The following is a 20,093-nucleotide window of genomic DNA, read 5'->3' as shown; positions in this document are numbered from 1 at the left end:
CACATGGGAGTAAAGTAATTTAGCTGCCACATCTGCCGCGGTCACATCTGCTTTTCATTGTCATGGCTCCTTAACTTGTCTGGCCTCTCGTGTTGCCGTATATCACCCTGAGCTCCCTGCAGAGCTGGCTCTTGGTAAACAATAAGCCATGACTGAACTTTGCCACTCTGCATTACCAAAAACAGGGTTTAAAAATCCTCACGAGTCATAAAAGCAACAAGGACAAGGTTTTGGATCTCATTGCGTATGAAATCGATGTTGGGTAACTCATCCTTCGAGTTGTCTAGTAGTTAATAGACCTCTGGGTGGCAGAGCAAACACTCATTAACATGCTAAATAGCAACAGATGTGATGTAATGTATAATATACCGTAGGGGCGGTTGACCAGTGTTGTGGTGTCAGAGGAGAGAAACACTCTGAAATATTTGCCTCTTCGCTGATGGGAGATGTTTGTGGTATATTTACCAGTTCACAACATTAACAATGTGACAATGTGTTACTAGTACTCAGCCTTTTTTCTGAATATTTCATCACAGTGTAATTCTTTACAGCATATTTGTGACAAATTCACATTTGTTGTGTATAAGTGAAGTGAAGGGGGCATCCGGATTTGAACCGGAGACCTCTTGATCTGCAGTCAAATGCTCTACCCCTGAGCTATACCCCCACACACATTGGTGACTGGACACCACACAGAGATGTTGTTACATCAATGACAATGATCTATTGTCACTGAATGTTTTCCTCTTTTTCAGGTTGGCAGTCCATACAGTCTAACTCAAGTCATTTTCTCTGATTCTGTTGTAACATCTGCAGACATCTGGCCCCAGTGAAAGATAAAAAGAAAAAAAAAGATGAATTTCACGGTCAAAGAAAAAGGTCATTATGAAATGATGATGAAGTAAGAATTAAGTGATTAGAGGTGAACTGAAAATAAAAACACTCAAAATACTGTTCTATTGAGAAAATACTAATTAGGGTTAAGGTTAGTAAAACGTTTGGATGAAAAAGTCCAAGTTCAACAGAAAGAATGTCAAACGCTGATTAACAATTGTCAAAGTTTGGACTTGTTTAGTAAAAATGTATGAGCCAAAAAGTCACTGACACAAGATTTAAAACTCAAATGAAAGAATTTAATGTTTTATTTATAAGATTTTTGTCATGAAAATGTCGTGAGTGTTTTTAATCAGAAATGCTCTTTCACAGATCTGCTTCCAGGATAAAGAGAAATTACACAATGTGCGTAACACCCACACAACACTCCCAGAGTGTAACCTCAGCAGTTTCCCACCACAGCCTCTCTCACTGCAAGCTCCTCTCTGCCGGCCGTCCCGTGAGAGTCTGACACATCAGACTGCTCTGTCATTTTCACTGTATCAGATCCCACAGCCCTATTCTTCCACCATAATACACACAGATCATATCTCTGCACCTCTCCACGTTCCACAACAGAGAGCCCTCCCCGTAACGCTGGTGAGAAAGGACACAACAAATAGGAAGCCATGCCACTCCCCCCCACCACCCATCATTCATAATTCAGCCTGTCTCATGCAATTTCTCTCTCTCGTTTTTTTTTTTTGTCCTGTGAGGAGCCACACTATAAAGACCAGACTAGACTACAGTCCTCCCAATTTAATGTGTCAGTCATTTGAAGTTCCCACAACAACAAGGGCCGACACAAAGAGAGAGTGCTGGGAAGCATTAGGCTGACAGAGTGGAAGTAGGCCAGGAGCAGGGGGTGACGAGCAGGTCTGAACAGTTATGCAAATAGCTGGTGTTCGCCTGGTTATAGAGAGGACAGTGAAAGGGAACAATTATGATTTGGTGGTGGGGAGGGGGTCACTTCACTAAAATAGGACATCAGCTCAGCAGCCATGAGTTTCCTGTTTTGGTTGGATACGCAGGCAGTGATGTGTCTCTCTCCTCTATCTCGCCTCACAGCACTGAAATTGTTTATTTAGCCAAGAAACTGAGAATAAACTTTATCGCTACTGAGAGATCCTTCAAAATAAAATTGAAAAAATAAAAAAGTCAACAACTCGAACTCTTGTTATTACAGAGGAAAAACAAATCAGATTGTGCACACCCCCTCTCTGCGATGGCTCACACATTAAACACGTTTAAATAAGAAAGAGCAACAATGAGAGGACACAACACACAATTAAAAGAAGCTCAATGACTCCAGTGTCTTGTCTTTGTCTGCTGGACCTCCCCATGGGACGTCCCAGCAAGGTAGCTACAGGCCACAGACAAAAAAAGATCCTTTTATTTGGGGGAAAATGGCCTTTTAGCCCAACACAAGAGACCTTTTCATTGGTTTGTTTTTGGTCATACAACCACCATCTTCCTCCCTTCTTCACATTTACATTATAATATGGAAATAACTCAAATCTGTCAACAGCTTTTAAAGTTCCCCTGATTTGACTATTTGCCCCCATGAGTTTATTGAGCTCTCAGCTGAAATGGAAACCTGAAGGCTCCTCCAGTGAATATCTAGTTTCCAGTAACAATAAGTAGCTTTGTACAGTATAGACGGGTCCAAGCTGCTGCGGCAGAAACAACACTGGTATATGGGGAAAACTGATCTGATATTGGCTTATGTTGCCGAGCGACTCGCATAAGATCACAAAATTTAAAAAAGATGTTTTATAGGTGGTATTTACTGAACAGAAGAAATTGTGTTCAACACGACCGGGCTCTCCAGCGAGTAACCTGAAACCTTAGCTCCTGGTCGACCACTTAGTCTTTTGACAAAACATTTGTTGAAGGTAATCACATGATGGAAATTATTCTTAGCATATAAAGAACATTTCTTCTCCTTTTATGAATAATGAAATAAAATGTTCTATTATGTTGTTTTCTTTATACTCATATACAATTTTCAATCAACTATTTCTGCCTTACCTTAAGGATTTGTACACTTCCTCTGCTCCAGCAGGATGCCATAAAATGTAGTTCCTACAACTATTTGCATCATCTTTATTTGTCTCATCCATAACAGGAACATTTTGTCCTGTATCTCATCTACAGGTCGGGTTGTGTTCTCTGTGTTTACCTGAGGGAGGTCCATTCAGACCTATGGGAACAGTCCCTGCAGATCAATAAAAAATGGGTCGTATTTATTTGTTTCTCGAGCAGCTGCGGTCTGTGGAAAGTTGTGTCCTCTAATGTTGCATGCGGAGAAATTAAGTCAGGGTCTGAGGAGGCCGCCTGGTCCCCTGGCTCTCGCCTCTGGTCTGACCTGTAGTCCCATCAGAGCTAATGTGTCCATGAGGGGAAAATAAACACAACCAAAGACTGATCCCGCCGCCTGGCTCTCATCCACTGATGCACAGAGCCAGTCTTATTCCACTGTCATTCCAGTTCACACTTAGTATAGTCAGTAAAAGACACAACGAGGACAGACTGAATCTCAATGTGTCTTTAAGACCCAACAAGAGTCCATCATGTTTGTTCTCTTCAAACTACAAGAAAATGAAGAGTCTCTGGAGTGTGGATGGATTACCAAGTGGGCATACTGGGCAGAGGCCCAGGGCCCTGAGAGGTCATGGAGCCTGGGGGCCAGAGCTTCTGCATGAAGTGACTGTTAATGTTTAAAAAGCCATAGAGCTCAGTTAAAAGACAAAAAAAACAAACATGAAGAAATGGAAAATGAGCATAGAAGCCAAACAAACACAAGGACTTACATCATTTATGGTCTTTTTGTGTTTTTTTCAGTCTGGGGATGGGGCGGGGCCTTTACCTGGGGTTGCGTTTGGGGACTATTTTCACATAATCCATCAAACCAATGAATGCTGGGAAGTCTGTTAGTATGCTAATCTTGTGTTGTTGGGGACTGGAATGAATCCTTTATTAAACTTAACATATTAAGCTGAAATAACTTGAACTTAATGAAATCTGGAAACACTCAAACGCCATGTCTTTCTATTTAACATTTAAACAAGTATCTATATTTAATAAATGTTTTACAACAAGCTGTTATCTCTGTGAGTTTGGCAGAAAGAAGCGGTTAATCAGAGGAGAACGAGGGCCGAGGGGACGGCCCCCTCTGCCTGGTTTTGCTTTTCAGCGCCTTTCTATGCACACTTTTAAAAGGTGAACAAAAGGCTTCATCAGGAGCCACAAAGCAGAGACGTAACTTATGTCCCCGTGTCCCAGAATCAAAATGAATAAAACACCTGCAGTAGAAAAGAAAAGAAATGAAATGAAAAGAAACCTTTTCTGGTGCAAATGCTCTGGAACAACATATCCACAAGGAGCTGCAAGTAAAGACGGAGAAGTTAACCACAGAGCGGTGAGTGACTGGCCCTTTCTCTCTACCCACCTTGTAAACAACATTCACTTTTTTGGGGGGGGATTTGTCCCAAAGGTGAAGCTCCCCAACCTTCACTGAAAGCAAAAAACAAGACATTTATTTGATGCTAGACTCAATGTGGTGGTCGGTCGCTGCATGGGGAGGTGGGTGTTTTCTGAGGCCCCCAAGCAGCTGCATGTTTAAAATGCCTAAAAAGGAACCCGTGTCTTTTGGTCAGAGTCCCAGCAGCACCAGACGGCACTTGGTTGTGAGAGCCAGAATTTGAATAACAAGTGTTGAGGAATGACCAACTGTTTGGAGTCCACACAAGGTCAGCGAGGAACAATAGAGGCTGTTTCTCTGGTGAACACCCGGCTCGGGCTCAGCCTCACACTCGGCTGGGTTTAAATGACACACCTTGAAAAAAAGAGAGTGAGTGTGTGTGTGTGTGTCTGTGTGTCTGTGTCTGTGTGTTTGTGTCTGTGTGTGTTGAGTCACAGCGTAGGTGTCGGTGATGCAGCTTTTCTCCAGGTGCACACCTTTCCTTCTGAGCACCTGCAGCTTTGTTGCCTTAGGGTCAATATTTTACTTGTATTATCTGCCAAAGGCAAACTGAACTCTGCAGGGGACACACTCACCCACACAGACAAACACACACACACACACACACACACACACACACACACACACACACACACACACACACACACACACACACACACACACACAGAGCCAGAAGTCTAGCCACGCCCCCTTTTCAGCGTCACTGACATGCAGCTGCATACATGCTGCATTCAAGGACCTCCCACGGGGCGTGGTCAGGATGCAAGCTTATATATGTTCCCTCCTAACGCATCTCTTGTTCAATAGTCGGTTACGCGTGCAACAGGACCTTCCATTCATCCTGTTGTATTTTATTTAAAAATATATATATAACATATGGACTTTGCATTGGAGATTCGCGCCGCTTCATAGTTTATAGTTTTTTTATATATATATTTTTTAAAACTTTTAATCATGTTGAATAACGGGAAGAAAACAGCCATCTCCGTAGCCAGCACAGCGTGTCTCTGCCTGCTGCTGCTCCTGGTCGCTGTGCAGCATCACCGGGTCCAGGTGGACGTGGGGACAGGCGGCGAGGAGGACGCAGGGACGCGGTCTCTCCTCCAGCAGAGCGCGGTGGTGGGGGATGCGGCGGAGGAGGAGCAGGAGGGCGGGGGGGAGCCGCAGCCTGCAGGGAGCGCCCAGGACAAGAAGGGATTCTCGGCGTACTTCACCAAGCTGACCCGCGGACGGAGGGACGTGGAGAAGCCCGCACGCTCCTCCGCGTCCGCCGCAGAGCCGCCTCCAGCTGAGGACATCAGCGCCGATGACATCTTCATCGCCGTGAAGACCACCAAGAAGTTCCACCGGTCCAGACTCAACCTGCTCCTGGACACATGGATCTCCAGGAACATGCAACAGGTAAAAGAAAAGTTTAAAAAAATAAATAAATACTTGATCTTATTCATGCATCATTAATTTGGCTTTTATTAACTCTTTTAAAATTAAAAATCTGTGCTTAGGCCTACATAAGCTTGAGAATGAGACTGAGGGAAATGATCTGCTTGTCTGTGGGTTGATGCCATTGTTGCTGAACAATAAGGCAGTGTACACATGCAGGTGATGCCTGTTTGAAGGCTGCTTACAGTGCTGCATTGTCTCCCTTGTCACCAGATGACACAGAGCTACAGCCACACAGCCCCTGTTAACCATGCTGAATTTCCTCGGCTCTGTCACTTTTTATTCTCCTCTGAGTGATGTCCCTGAGAACGGAGGGAGCAGTTTCAGGACTCCCTCTTCTCCCACTCTCAGCCCCCCTCTCTCCCCACTCTCTATTATTCCTCCTCTTTTTGGGTGTCCCAGTGAATGCCCCTGGTGCAATGGATGCTTCACAGCACCGAGTCCAGCGCTGTCCCCCTTCCAGGACTAACAAAGCGTCTTTCTGAAGGGGGAAGAAAAGCTTTTTCCCAGCCCCTTGTTTCCCCTCTCTCCATGGGAACGTGGGAGCTGAGTCTGGGTCAAGCTCACTGGAGGGATGGGAAAACGGGGGGCTTCGTTAAGAGGATGCCTGGGACAAAGAGGTGCATCTATAGGCAAGTTTGTGCTGGGATGTGGCACGCTGAGGATGAATATGTGGCCTTGAGAGCCAAGCTCCTTTAGGGGTTGCATGGATGTGCAGAAAACAGGCCAGTCATGGTGACTTTATCCTGCACCTTGGGGTGCACCATGTGCTTTTTATAAAAGTCATTTTAATTTGCCTCGGGCACTGTCACACACTTTTTTTGAAAACTTGCTCTATTTAATTTCAAACACCAGGGGAGATGGGGACAAGGACTCTACTCTTGAGATGAGTTTAATGTGAGGAAAATAGTCAAAATAATAATAATAATGGGCTGTCACAATCACTTAGTAATTACCTGCATAGCTCTGGTAGATGTCCAATTATCATCTGTTTTTATGGGAACTGATTGTGCTAATTGGCTGTAATTACTGTGCTGGGTGATGTTAGTTAACCCATCCGACAGAGTCAACAGCAGGGCTCACAGGCAGGCAGCTGGCTGGGTAACTGTGGGGACAATGAGGGACAGAGGGAGCACCACAATGCGGGAGGGAGTTCCTGGAGGACGGGTGCCAGGTGGTCGGGAGAGGGCGAACAAAGGGCGGCCTTAATGCCAGCCATATGATGCTCCCAGTTCCCACCGTGTACATATGGCCATCCTCCGTGTTCAGGTTCAGATTCTCACGCTCAGCTGATGAACATCTGTGGAGTTTGGATCACGTCTGTATAGCTGCAGGCACAAGGGACAAAAGTGTTATTAAGACAAAAGCAAGTAGATAGTGGTAGACTTTTTCTTTCTTTTACTCATGCAGATGGAGCTGCTATCTGTTGGTGCAGATCTGGGAGGGTAGATTATCTCTGTGATAGCTGTGTTGACACAATAGTGGTCATGGATCTTTTTAATCTTTGAGCCCATTCAGAGCATAAACAGCATTTTTTTTCTGTTTGGGGAAATCCAGCATCTTGGTAAATGGGTACCCTTTGTGTATAAATTCAACAACTGTTCAACTGTGAATAGGTGGTTTTGAAATAGAAAGTCTATTTTTCATACATACAGTGCCCTTTCCTGTTTTCTATTATCCAACCCCATTCCTCACAGTGGAACAATGCAGCTGAAAGAGAGGGCTTAAAACAAAAGAACAACTCCTCATAATCACAGCCGCCAGTTTAAAATTTAGATCCTACAAATCTGGAGGATCCAACCCCTCCTTCTTCTTCTTCTTCATCTCCCTCTTCCTGGATTGATTTGTAAAAGTGGCATATAGTAGCTGCTTTTATCAAAACCCCAAATTCCTGTTGCGAGTGTCTGGACAGCTGGCACAGACATCTTCATGGTGGTGTGCCATGCATTCCTCTCTTAAGAGTACGATAATTGGCCCAGCTCTCTGTCCCAACAATGAGCGCTTTTAGTATTTAGGAAGAGAGAGAGAGAGGGGGAAAAAAATCACTTTGGCACAGTGTTTGAGTGATTTAAATGGCTGCAGTGCACACTGAAGCAGTAAAGTACAAGTGGTCAGAAAGTGGTTGGGTATCATTCAAGAGGACGGCCTGCTGTTAGGAATCTGTGCATGCTGTTTTAAAAGGGGACAACTTTCCTCCTTCCTTAATCATCTTCTCCCACTGTGTTCCTCTGAAAACTGCATTGGATGTGTGGGACAGAAGGGGAATGGAGTCAGTCAGGGTGGAGGTGGTGGTGGTGGTGGTGCTGGTTGATGGTGGAAGGAGGGGAGCCTCATGCCCTTCCTTCCGGTGGAGCTGGAGACAGCCAGCCAGGCACCACGTTCGGCTCAGACAGGGCCGTGCCAGGCCTTCCTGTGGTCAACAGTGGACCCCCCCCCGCCCCTCCTCCCAATCCCCCCGCCCCTCACTTTGCTCTCATCTGCACCCCCGTGTCCTCTCGCCTCTTATCTCAGCTTCACAAGCCCATATTTTTCCTTTTTTTTCTTTTTTTATGGTATGAATTAGTATTCCATGAAAGTAACTGTTCTTTTTTTCTTTTTTTAGTTTCACTTACGAAACAAAAGACAAAAAAAGAAGAAGAAAAAAAAGAAATCTTCCCCAGGAGGTTTCTCTTTAGTTAACTCCTGCAGCTGTATGCAAATGCTGGCAAACATATTACGAATTTACCCAGTGGAGACTTTACCCAGCATGAAAACTCACAGCATTGTTCTATTCAAGAGGCTCTGGCCGTGTATGTGGAGGAGGGAGGAGGGGGAGGCAGGATGGGGTGGGGGGGGTGAGTGAAGAGGGGGTGAATGGCCACACACGGTTTTCGATTTACTAATCAGCAGTGAGATTCCACCCCTCTCCTCCATCCTCCTCCTCCTCCTCCTCCTCCCTCCCTCGCTCTCTTTCTGTCAGTGCCCTGGCAGCTCTGGCAGCTGCCTCAGTGATTAGGCCGTCTATTCAAGGGGCTTTAAAAGCAAACAGCGCCAGCCTCTGATCCCTTCACCAGCGAAACCACCACCACCACCCTTCCTTAAACAAATACAGGATCATGCCTTTAGCATCAAGCAACATCTGCTCAGTTTTGCTCTACAAACAGTTCCCCCCCGCCTCTGCCGCCACCAACTCGTGCAGAGAAATAAAATATGTGTCATTCATTCTTGCGAGGCCTGTTTGCAGATGCAGATCAGAGTTTCGCAGCAGGGATGATGTGTAGTTACACAGCGCTCTGTCAGCGAGGGTTCAAAAGGCAGCACATCCTGGCGAGTAGAGACACGTGGCGTAGATAAGGCAGCGTGAGGCTGGGCAGGTGCTGCCTCACCTGAGGTGAAGAGTAAACAGACCTCTGGCGGTTACAAAGCCCCGGGGCCGGCTGCTGCCTTTTACTTTGTTTTTTTGTCATCATCACCATTCACCAGCCTGCACCTGCTCAGTGTGAGCTACCACAAAGAGGAGTCTAATCTTACCCTGCCTCCTTTTAAAGTGTGTTCCTGTGAGGTGCCCTTTGTTGTTAACTCCTTTTATGACCGACTGCTACATTTAACAAGCGCCTGCAGCCTCGTGGGTTTCTGATTCTTTCAACCTGTCGAATGTGTCGGACCTGCAGCGGCGAGGAGAAAAGAGATTTTTTTTTTTTTGTGAGTGTGCTTGGCGGTTTATCAGATCTGTGTTGACTGTTGCGTTTCTGTGCCACAGTTTTAGCTGCATTCAACACGTTGAAGGCCGGCAGCAGGTCCAGCAGAGCGCAGGGGCTCAGCCGGGGGATGGGATACACGGATTGGGGTGTGTGGGGGCGGACAGTCTGCCTCCTCCTTTGTTCTATGTCTGGGATGCTTCGGGGTGGCTGCATAGTTGCCATGGAGAGAGTGAAACGCAGGACAAAAGGCCTTTATTAGAGCAGGGGGTTGTTTAACTCACTGTGTTTTCCACTGCATAAAGGACATGTTGATTGATGCTAATCACACCGGGCTTCATAGGGAGGAAGAGGGGGACTTTGGACACACTGTTGAATTTGATCGTGTGACCGCTTTCACATGATCGGCCAAACCAAAGTGGTAGATCTGCGGTGGGTTTAAAGACCACGATCACTCATCTGTGCTTTCCCCCTTGTGTGTTCACAGACGTACATCTTCACAGACGGAGAGGACGAGGAGCTAAAAAAGAAAATTGGTGAGTTTTATGAGGGGGGATTTCATCTCGGGGAACAGAGATGCACTTTGTTTTATTAGAAAAAGAGGCCGACTCTGAATTTATGACAAACCAAATTATGTTTAAAAGGCCAACAAAATTCAGCTCTGAGCATTTTACATCAGTGAAAGATGGTAATCAAATAAATAGAGCCTCTATTGATGAAACCAACTCTTTTCATTGTTGCCACAGGGAGTCACGCAATCAACACCAACTGCTCCGCAGCTCATAGCCGACAAGCTCTGTCTTGTAAGATGGCAGTGGAATATGACAAGTTCATAGAGTCTGGGAAAAAGTAAGTACCACACACACAAAGACACACACACACACATCTGTATTTACTGTGATGCTGTTGTTGCATCAGTCTGAATCTCTCAGTGTCTAATAATTCTCCTGTTTCTGCGTCTTAGGTGGTTCTGTCACGTTGATGACGACAACTACGTGAATGTTCGGACCCTGGTGAAGCACCTGTCCCACTACCCTCACACCCAGGACATGTACATCGGCAAACCCAGTCTGGACCGGCCCATCGAGGCCACGGAGAGACTGGGGGACAATAAGATGGTGTGTATATATAGAAGATTATTAATTTTATTAATCATTTCAAGGGAATATTTACAGCTTATTTATCAGATAAAACTTTATATTGACGCCATATCTCTGTCTCATTTTATAGAAACCAGTCAACTTCTGGTTCGCTACTGGAGGAGCAGGCTTCTGCGTGAGCCGAGGTCTGGCGCTGAAGATGAGTCCGTGGGCCAGGTGAGACTCTCTATAATTACTTAACTCCTTGTCTGTTGCTTTTCCGACACTGTATTGTATGTTTGGAAATGCTGAGGTACCAAACACTACAGTTACTGACCTAGGTGTCTTTATCTTTCCAGTGGCGGCCACTTTATGAACACGGCGGAGAAAATCCGTCTCCCCGACGACTGCACCATCGGTTACATCATCGAGTCGGTCCTCGGGGTCCCGCTGACCCGCAGTAACCTGTTCCACTCCCACCTGGAGAACCTGCAACAGGTGCAGAGAAGTGAGATTCACAAACAGGTGAGATGGTCACGTGATCCTACATCAGACACTTTTCTCTCTCTCTCTGTTTGTCTCGTCTTTTTTCTGTGTGACTCATGTTTTTTGCTCTAACTCTTCCCTACAGATCACTCTCAGTTATGGGATGTTTGAAAACAAAAGCAATATCATCAATTTGAAAGGGGCTTTTCCTGTGGAGGAGGATCCATCCAGGTGAGAGATCTGTCTCTGTTTTATCCCATCAAACAGTTTCTACGTATATCCGCCTTTCTGCAAAGCTGACTCCACCCTCTTCTTCTTTCTTTTTCTCTCTTTCTTCCAGGTTCAAGTCTGTGCACTGTCTCCTGTACCCAGACACCCCGTGGTGTCCCCCTCAGGTTGCCTTTTAGGGCGACCGCTCCTTTCTCATCCTCGTCCCCGTCGTGCCTCGGTATCTGAAAGGCTCAAGGGGACCAGTGTTTCGGTATTAGACCGTGTGGCTGCTGTTGCTGCAGCGGCGCACGGTCTTTAATAGTTTTACTGGGCTGCTGTGCGGCCCGCCTCGGGACTATTTCTTCCTGTCTGGAGCCAGGGAACCCCCCCCCCCACTCCCTTCCCTTCCTCCTCCCCCCATAATGCTCGGGTGGAGGACTCCAGTTCTCAGCAGGAAGTTGCTTTCAGCGTTAAGCTTTGCAGGCAATCAGTTGAGCTTTGATGTGATGTATATGTTGCTTGTAAATGTATCTGCAATTCTCATAGAATGTATTGTCATATATTCAAGCCTTTTGCCAGCTTTACATTAACCTTTAATTTTGTTTTTGTTTTTTGGCTTTTTAAAATGCAAAGCCATTCAGGTCTGAGGACTTTTCTGGCTTTCAACACATATAATTGGCTTTTCTAGGATTTTTTTTTCTTTATTATCTTTAAATTCAAATGACTCCGGACAAACGCTCTAATATGAAGATGTTGTGCTTTTTAGTTAACAGTGTTATTTCTCTCCACAAACCTGAGCTGGCAATAGGCTGATTTCCAAAAGCTTCCTTTGTTGGACCTAATCTGAGGCATATCAGGATAAAGCACTTTTTTTGTTAAACTGACCTAATATTTACATTCTTTAATGACATGCCTCAGATTTGTGTCTAAACCAACAAAAACTAAACAAAAAAATATGTATAACCCCCTTCAAAATCTCAGTATCTATTCAATCTTATGTATTTAATAACGCTCCTTGCATTTGTAACAATCAGGGAAAAAAACATTGAGTGGAAGAGATTTTGATTTGGGGTTACAATCAGCTTTTGAAATGATTCATTTTTTTTGTTTGATAATTGCACAGTTGAGTTTTGAATTGAAGCTGATGTTTTGCTCCTGAGAAGACGTTCACCTCCACAGACTTCAACAGTGGGGAGAGTTACTAACTTTAAACTTGGGAACGAGAACGCCCAAAATAGCAAAGAAAAAGCTCTAGCAACGGCGTCTAAATAATAACCACATGTGTAATCTGAGCCTCAGTCTATAATAGTTTGCACAAAAAGACTGATGAGCTTCTCTGTGTTATTATTGTTATTAACATGAATGTTCTTTATTTACACATAATATTGGCCGATTACTGTTGAGGCCTGTGAGGTGAAAACTTAACAGGAGCAACGTCAGAGTTTCCACATGGAGGTGTTCGTTCCCTCTGTGTCATCTCTCACCCATATTGGGTTTCGCTGTACATCTACATTACAGTATTGTGTACTGTGCCCTTTGTTTAAACGACTAGCTATTGTATATGTTTAGAATGTAATTTCCCCCCCTCTTTGTGGTTTACATATGCTTTTAATGACCCGGACATGATTTTTGTACGGCTTTGAACTGTGCGACTAAATGACTGTGGTGTTTATTCTCCAGTATCTGGAGGGTTTTCAACAGTTCAGTCCCGACGCCGGCTTCTCAGGGATTATGAGCTGAACGTGGTATCAACTACCATGGGACCCATGGTGGGACCTAAAACTTTGAATAAAAGTGCATAACCACTGAGAAACTTAACATATGTGATGTGTTTTTATTTCACTGTCTTCAAAGTTTAAACTTCATTAGAAAATCTGGTGGAAGTTCATCTACTACAAATATTTCAGAGGATACAGATTAACAATTCACACACAAATACGTTAAAGAAAAAAAAAAAAATATATATATATAATCTATAATGGGTATATACATATCTAATGTCATTATAATACATTTCATTTGACTTCATTAAAGTTCATTATATATAAGAAACTGCCAGGGATACAAATGGCAGACTCATCCCATATATATTTTACTATTATAAAATTAGCAGGACTTAGCGTTTGCTCATTGCGATGCCATTATACACATGGGAACCACTTCACTAAAACCTCTCTGGACGTGACGTAGTAAAAGAAGTAAAAAAAAAAAAAAAACTAGCTTCAACAGCAGCCAGAAACTATGAACACTTTAATTATGTAGTCTAGGGTTTACATAGTAAGTGTGAGAAAGCTGCTTCAGACTTCATGGGAGTGTCAATCAGAGTGAAAAATGTTCAATTCTTTCAAGGAATATTTTGACATTTTAGGAATTTTCCCTATTCACTTTCATTAGGAGAGTGAGTTTTACATGAGTTGATTGATTGTTTGTAAGGCAGCTAATCTATCTTAGCATCCATTCTCATCCGTGTTGTGTATGGGGGCTGGAGCCAGTCCCATCGAGGGTGAAGACATGTAGAGACAAACAACCTCACACATTCACATTCACACCTACGGGCAATTTACTGTCGCCACTTATCCTAATGTGCATGTGTTTGGACTGTGGGAAGAAGGCAGAGTTTTTAGCTTTGCATGAAAACTAGAAACAAAAAAACACCTTGACTGGCTCCACCAGGCACCTAAATCTGCTTTAGATAAACCTAAATCAGTTATCAATTGAGAATCAGAAAGTAACTTATTTCCTCAAGCACCAAGGCTTCAAAAACAAAAATGAAAAACACCAATTTCAGAGATCTATAAAAACCGTCTCATGTGATAATGATAAACTTAGTGAAGTATAAAGTCCTAAATTATCAGCAAAAGTAAGTTTAGAAAAAAAAGCGATGTTATCAGCCTCCTGAAACACATGCTGTCTGAGCGCTGGCAGGCCTGTAGCTGAAGATCCATCACCAAAGGCTTCCTCACATGGGAGACAAACTACCCGCAGCAAACATCCCCACCACAAACCTTAATCATAGCTTTGCCCTCCAGAGATGTATAGTGGGAAAAAAAACTGCACTTCTTTTATGTGTCTAAACCTCATGTTCAAACAGACATCAGTCATCTGCGTCTGCTTTCTTCTCCGTTTGACTCACAAAGTGTCTCCACTGAATCTGTTGCAGAAGCTTCCAATCATACTTTGTAATAAAACAGATAAATCGGAGCCGTTTGACTGGCAGCTTCAGTCATTTAGTCGGTGGCAAACGGCTGCTCCACAGCATCTCTCAGCTCGCTAACAAGAGGAAGAGACAGATCCCTCCTCTGGCTCCGCACCCATGGGAAAAAGAGGGCACGCTGCTTAAGAGCATAACTCTTGTGTTATTAAACTGGCGAGCTGTGAACGCACAAACAGTAATCAGCTCAGGAGCAGTTTGATCTTCCCCTACAAGAGGGTTTTTACATAAATAACAAACCATAAAAGCGTTGGTCTAATCTGTCTCTAATCGTTTTAAGCTCAGACTCTCACAACTCTCACTTGTATGTCACATTTTCAAAGTCATAACCAAAGATACATGAATATAATCACCGCTTTTTTTTTTTTTGCTCAATAAAAGCCATCTTTAATTCAGTGGAAGTCTCCATGTGCAGCAGTGAAGTGGGATAAAATAAAAGTACATGAGTTAAATTTGGCTAAACCCATTTCCTCTAGCTCATTTGTAATCCCTCTGAATCAGTAATCCCCCAAACACACCAGTCTGTCACATCTGTGAGCAACTCTGAATGAATGGCACTTGTTATATGTGATTATATGTCCTTTAGTGGTTTCCCACTGTTTGCCTACCCTCAACATTTGCTATTGCAATTATGTCTGTTCCCATACCAGCAGCTGCAGCATAAGAAAATACAGTACATAAGTGTACGCTATTAGCATTTCAATTTACACCCTGAGCTGGGGCCAAGTTTTCAGCCTTACACTTCACAAGAACGGAAAGGAGGGGACAGTTTGGACACAAAATGTGGCAGCAGACAGAAACTGTCAGACATGTTTTATTTCAGTTTTTATACTGATTTACTATGTTGGTGACCTTTAGATGTTGCAGACTGTTTCCCTCCATTTCCAGTAGTTGTGCAATAACTGAGCTAACCCGCTGTGAATAAGAAGTCAGTTTCAGAACTGGGAAAAGTATAACTCTACTGTTCAACTGTGATTAGCTGGTTTTGCATAAGTATGATGTGACAACAGGTGAGATTACAAGAATGCAAACATCCAACTGCAGCTGCAGACACCCACCGCTGCTCCACCACCTGCCTGTCTGTCTGCGCGCTATGATGAAATACGACTGGAGGCTGTTGCTGCGACTGATGATCTGACACTGATAATAGGCTCCAGTCTCCAAAAGTGTCATCGTGTCCTGTTTACAAAACGTAAAAACACCCGCATAAAGCACCCAACCTGTTTCTGTCTTGAGTCACACTGAAGGAGAAATACAGTGTGCCAATGGCCAATGAACTGGCTTATGACCCAAGAAGGCAGTTGAACGGTTTTATGACGGTTTCTTTTCCATTTCCGTTTGAGGAACTGTTTGACCTTTTATTTTTAATGTTTAAATACAAGAAGAAGAAGAAAAAAGATGGTGTGGCCCACCTGAAGTCGATCTGGATCCCCCGTCCTCTTCAGGGTTAATAGATGCAACATAGAAGAATTACTGAACAGCAACCCTGGACCACAACCTCTGCAAAAAGTGATTCAAACATTTACTTTTGAGAGGATAATCAAACAAAGACACACAAAAAATAAGCACAAACATCTACACAGTGACACAAAATAACAACAGAGATGCAAAATAAGAAGCAAAATTGTTAAAAAGGAAGAAAAAGATACAAACAAAGCAAAAGAAAAGTTGTAAAAAAAAAAACATGGTTATCCTTTGAAGTTCAGAACTTTAAATAGTTTATGTTTCTTCTGTTTTGTATTAACCAACATCTTTAACACACTGAGTCTTCACACGTCTTGACAATGACATCGTTTCAGCCTCGTCTTAAGGTGGAATGACAAGAACAACTCTTTTAAGCTTGTTAACAGCTTGTACCCTGCTGATTGAAACACAAACACCTGGGTGTGCTTTCTTGCACCTCCCATCAGTGTTCTGGGTGGAATATGTGAAATTTCACAACACTGTAAAAATCACTGAGTTTGATGAAACTTGAGTTTGAGTGAAAAAACAAAAACAAAAAAACAAAGCAGCAGCTCTGACTGTCAGTGAAGGGGAAAAGCCCCGAGTGGGAGGAGATGGAGGAGCTGCGAGAGGACGTGTTGAGGTGTGGATGGCTGCCACACTGAGGGACATTCCTCAGAGAGCAAGGGGATTACAGAGACGCTGGCCACTCGCACATTGCCTTCATGACTTCCTTTGCTGTATCAGTCAGTCTCCAATTAAGAGGCTGCATTGTCTGCAGGATTAGGAGCGGCGGGACAAGTCCCACTAGCCCGCAGAGAGATCTCACAGCAACTGGCAAAGGCCTTAATCCTGAGCTCCAAGGCAGACCGAGTGGGAGTTTACCATAATCCAGGTATCACATATCCCTGCTATAGAGGGACTTGAACTTCAGGAGTGAGCAGCACTTGAGTGGAGGACTTGAGGAATTTGGAAGAGGACCAACACTTCTGCCTTGAGCTGACCGGCAGCTTTTTTATCCCTCTCCTCTCAGTTGGGAGATGTGCTGCTGCTGCTGCTGCTGCTGCAGGAAATGAGTGATTTTCACATTAAGTGTTCAGATTCAATCCATCCCATCAGGCTCTAACGCAGAAATCTTAGACTTGTGGCCTTCATTTCAAAACTGCCACATTCATGCTTTTAACAGACTGTCAGAGCTGTGAAATGAGACATGTGCAGCACCCTTTTTTTTTTTTTTTTTTTTAAAGGGCATAAGGAGGATAAACAGTCTCATGTTGTACATTGATGTCAGTCAGTGTTAATTTCACAGACATTAACTGCCTCTATTGTGCAATGCTCCACAGAGTCATGCTGGTTGTTGAGAGAGAAACTGACAGTTATGAAGCTTGTCATATAAAAATTATGACACGACTATAAAGATCATTCAAGAAAAAAACTTGTTTCTTTAGTTCATAAATGTTCTATATAAATCCTTAATCCTATATATGAATATATGGGTAGTATATGTTGTACCATTTACTATATATAGTAGGATACATATTAAAATCAGTTTACTGGCTTGTTTATTGCTGAATAATGTTGAAATTGATTAATTACATAAAGGTTATCTGCCTTAAAGAAAAACGACTGAGTCATGGTGGTTTGCGTTAATTCAAATCAGGATGCAAACGATGGCGTGCAACGTTAAGAAGTGAGAACTAAACACTTCTCTGAGACTTTATGATGAAGAGATTTTAAGTTTCAGCACAGTGAGAGCAGCAGAGAAATAAAAGTTTTAGCATCTCCTCATAATCATTTACCAGATGGTTGCTTCTCTGTTGTGTGTAAAGTGTGTTTCTGAGTGTTTACCCTGTAACCGTGGCAATAAGGACAGTTATATTTCCTGCATGAGAGCTGAGACAATGTGGTCAAACTCTAATGTGGTTGGTTTTAAAGGTTGTGGTGAAACCCAGATCATGGAAAAGGAAAAAAAGAAAAAGAGAGATGACTTCAGATAACTTTAAAAGAACAGGAAGGGAAGTGCTTTGAGAAAAGTCATGAAGCATCTCAGTGAGCAGGAGAAGCGATAAAGGTGAGAGGAGAGGGGATAACCAGACAGCCACGGTAAATCCTTCACTGGGTACGTGCTCCCTCTGACTGGTCCTGGCTGATGTGCACAAAGGAGGTGGTGAGGTGTGAATAACGTGAGCGCTGCCTCCCTCTGAGCCAAGTCACAAAAGACACAAACCAGGCAGGCACCCTGTTTCCTTGACTCCCTTTAACTCTTGGAGCAACAAAGAAGCAGGATTCCCTCCAGAAAACAGGACACAGCGACGCTCACGCCCACGATTCATCATCAGCCTCATCTGTCCTGCAAAGACATGCTGAGAAACAGGAGGGAAAAGTAGCAGTGGAAGGAGTAAATAATAGTTTAAAAAAAAAACAAATACTGGAGCTTTATTTCATCTAATTTTCATCTCCCATGAAACACCTCACAACTCATTAAACATATCTGCAAAAAAAAACAAACTTGCTTGTTGTGGAGTATGTTTAAATTGCTGTTTTGGCACTATTTATGTCAGAAAATGATGTAAATACTTCCCCTCTGTCTGCTCAGCTCAGTCTGATTGGCTGCACAGTCACTCTGAGAAGTCTCCATTTCACTTGCTGGACTATAAAAACACATTACTGCCAAATGTTTCAAAGTATAACCATCAAGTTTAATCTCTTTCCATCTCTTGTCTCGACTGTGTCCAAAATACTCCCTGCTGTGTAAAGTAAAAGATAAAAGTCAATGTAACGTCCACTGTGAGTCTCTGTGGTGGGATATGCATACTGTACTGGGACTAATGGAAACTTCAAGCTGCCCGGAAAAAGCAGGGAAACAATCTAAATATTTATGGTATGTTTTGGAAAATGGCAGTCACTAATGATCCCTAAGTTGCTCAAACATGCAAATCCCACTGGTTTATGTTCTGCTACATCATCTGCACCGGGGAGGGGGTTGATACCAGGCGTGTATTTGGACAAAGTGTATGAAGCTATACATCATTTCTGCGAGACGATGCTGCACGTCCTGTGATTTAGGCTGATAAAACATGTGCGTGTTTAGATGGGACGTCTCGCCTTGAGCAGCTTCGTCCGTCTCCTGTGTCTCCTGGCCGCCGTCGTGCAGCTGCCTGGCACCGAGAGGAGAGAGCTGTGGTCTGACCACCTGGCAGGCAGCCCGGCCAGACTCAGGAAGTGTCCTTGGTGTGGGGAGGAGGAGGAGGAGGAGGAGGAGAAGGGGGGTCAGAGGGTGCAGGCACTCACCCCAGTCCGCTCCGTAACCCCCACACCTCCCTCCTCTTCCTCCCCTCTGTCATTCAGCTCCTCACCTCAAAGCATTAGTAATGCATTCCACCAGTCCAGCAACAAGCAGGGTAATTCAATTTCCTCGACAGTGAGACCGTGTGAAATTTCATTTGCATCTCGGGGGCCTGTGTGTGTGTAAGACGGGTTGTAAAAACCTCTCAGCCTCCGTCATGCTTTGTTTGTTTACTGCTTTGTTTAGTTCAGCCCCCACAATAAACAGCAGGGAGTTCAGGAGATTATGTAATCTTTATATTCAACTGTAGAGACAGAGAAACCTCAACATCTTTGCACAGACAGTCAGGAATAGCCTATACAGCAGTCTGAATTTGTAGTTTATGCATAAAAGGACATATTTTGGATCAATACTGAAATATTTAGCAGCTGTATAATAATAATAATAGAGAAGTAACATGTCAGCCTGCCCGGTCCAAACATGTGAATGTCCAGAAGTTAAAAACAGGAGACCGTCCCCCTCTGCGTCTTCTCATATCCCATTCCAGAAGTCAGTGTTTGGGGCGACGGCAGCTGGCTGGCGGTATGAAGGAAGTTGACAAAACCAGACTGGTGGCCCGGTGCTGACACTGACCTCCCGCCTGCTGTCAACCCAGAGAGGTCACAAACACAAAACTGCCTTTATGCTCCACTCAGAGTGGACTGCGTGCAGGGCCTGTGGTCTGTCACTGCACTGCTGCACCAGAAAATACCAACACGTGTAGAATCTCTACAAAAAAAAAAACACCATCACAACTTCCTGCAGAAATCCTGCACATGTACGAAAGAGAAGGTTTTTGAACTCACTTTAAATCTCTGTAAAGCTGAGGAGAGCTGCAGATTCAGGCACACACCTTCTTTCACAT

At 43.9% G+C, this 20,093-nt stretch overlaps 1 protein-coding gene and 1 non-coding gene across 2 annotated transcripts; one reads left to right on the top strand and one right to left on the bottom strand.

Moving 5' to 3' along the window:
- Positions 1 to 595: 595 nt before the first annotated feature.
- trnac-gca (transfer RNA cysteine (anticodon GCA)) lies at positions 596 to 667 on the bottom strand. The gene has a single exon. It is a non-coding gene; the product is annotated as a tRNA-Cys (tRNA).
- Positions 668 to 5,155: 4,488 nt separating this feature from the next.
- On the top strand, positions 5,156 to 13,067 carry lfng (LFNG O-fucosylpeptide 3-beta-N-acetylglucosaminyltransferase). Its single transcript, XM_085783858.1, has 9 exons — positions 5,156 to 5,473; positions 5,519 to 5,758; positions 9,962 to 10,010; positions 10,221 to 10,323; positions 10,439 to 10,592; positions 10,705 to 10,790; positions 10,913 to 11,078; positions 11,185 to 11,270; positions 11,380 to 13,067. The coding sequence occupies exons 1-9, from the start codon at positions 5,312 to 5,314 to the stop codon at positions 11,444 to 11,446; spliced, it is 1,113 nt and encodes a 370-aa protein (XP_085639984.1). The 5' UTR covers positions 5,156 to 5,311; the 3' UTR covers positions 11,447 to 13,067.
- The last annotated feature ends 7,026 nt before the right edge of the window (positions 13,068 to 20,093 follow it).

This window comes from Trachurus japonicus, chromosome 8 (genome assembly GCF_045865225.1).
Source record: "Trachurus japonicus isolate A0001 chromosome 8, Traja_1.0".
NCBI lineage: Eukaryota > Metazoa > Chordata > Actinopteri > Carangiformes > Carangidae > Trachurus > Trachurus japonicus.
Note: the sequence above shows the minus strand (reverse complement) of the source record. Positions and strands in the feature narration are given on the sequence as shown.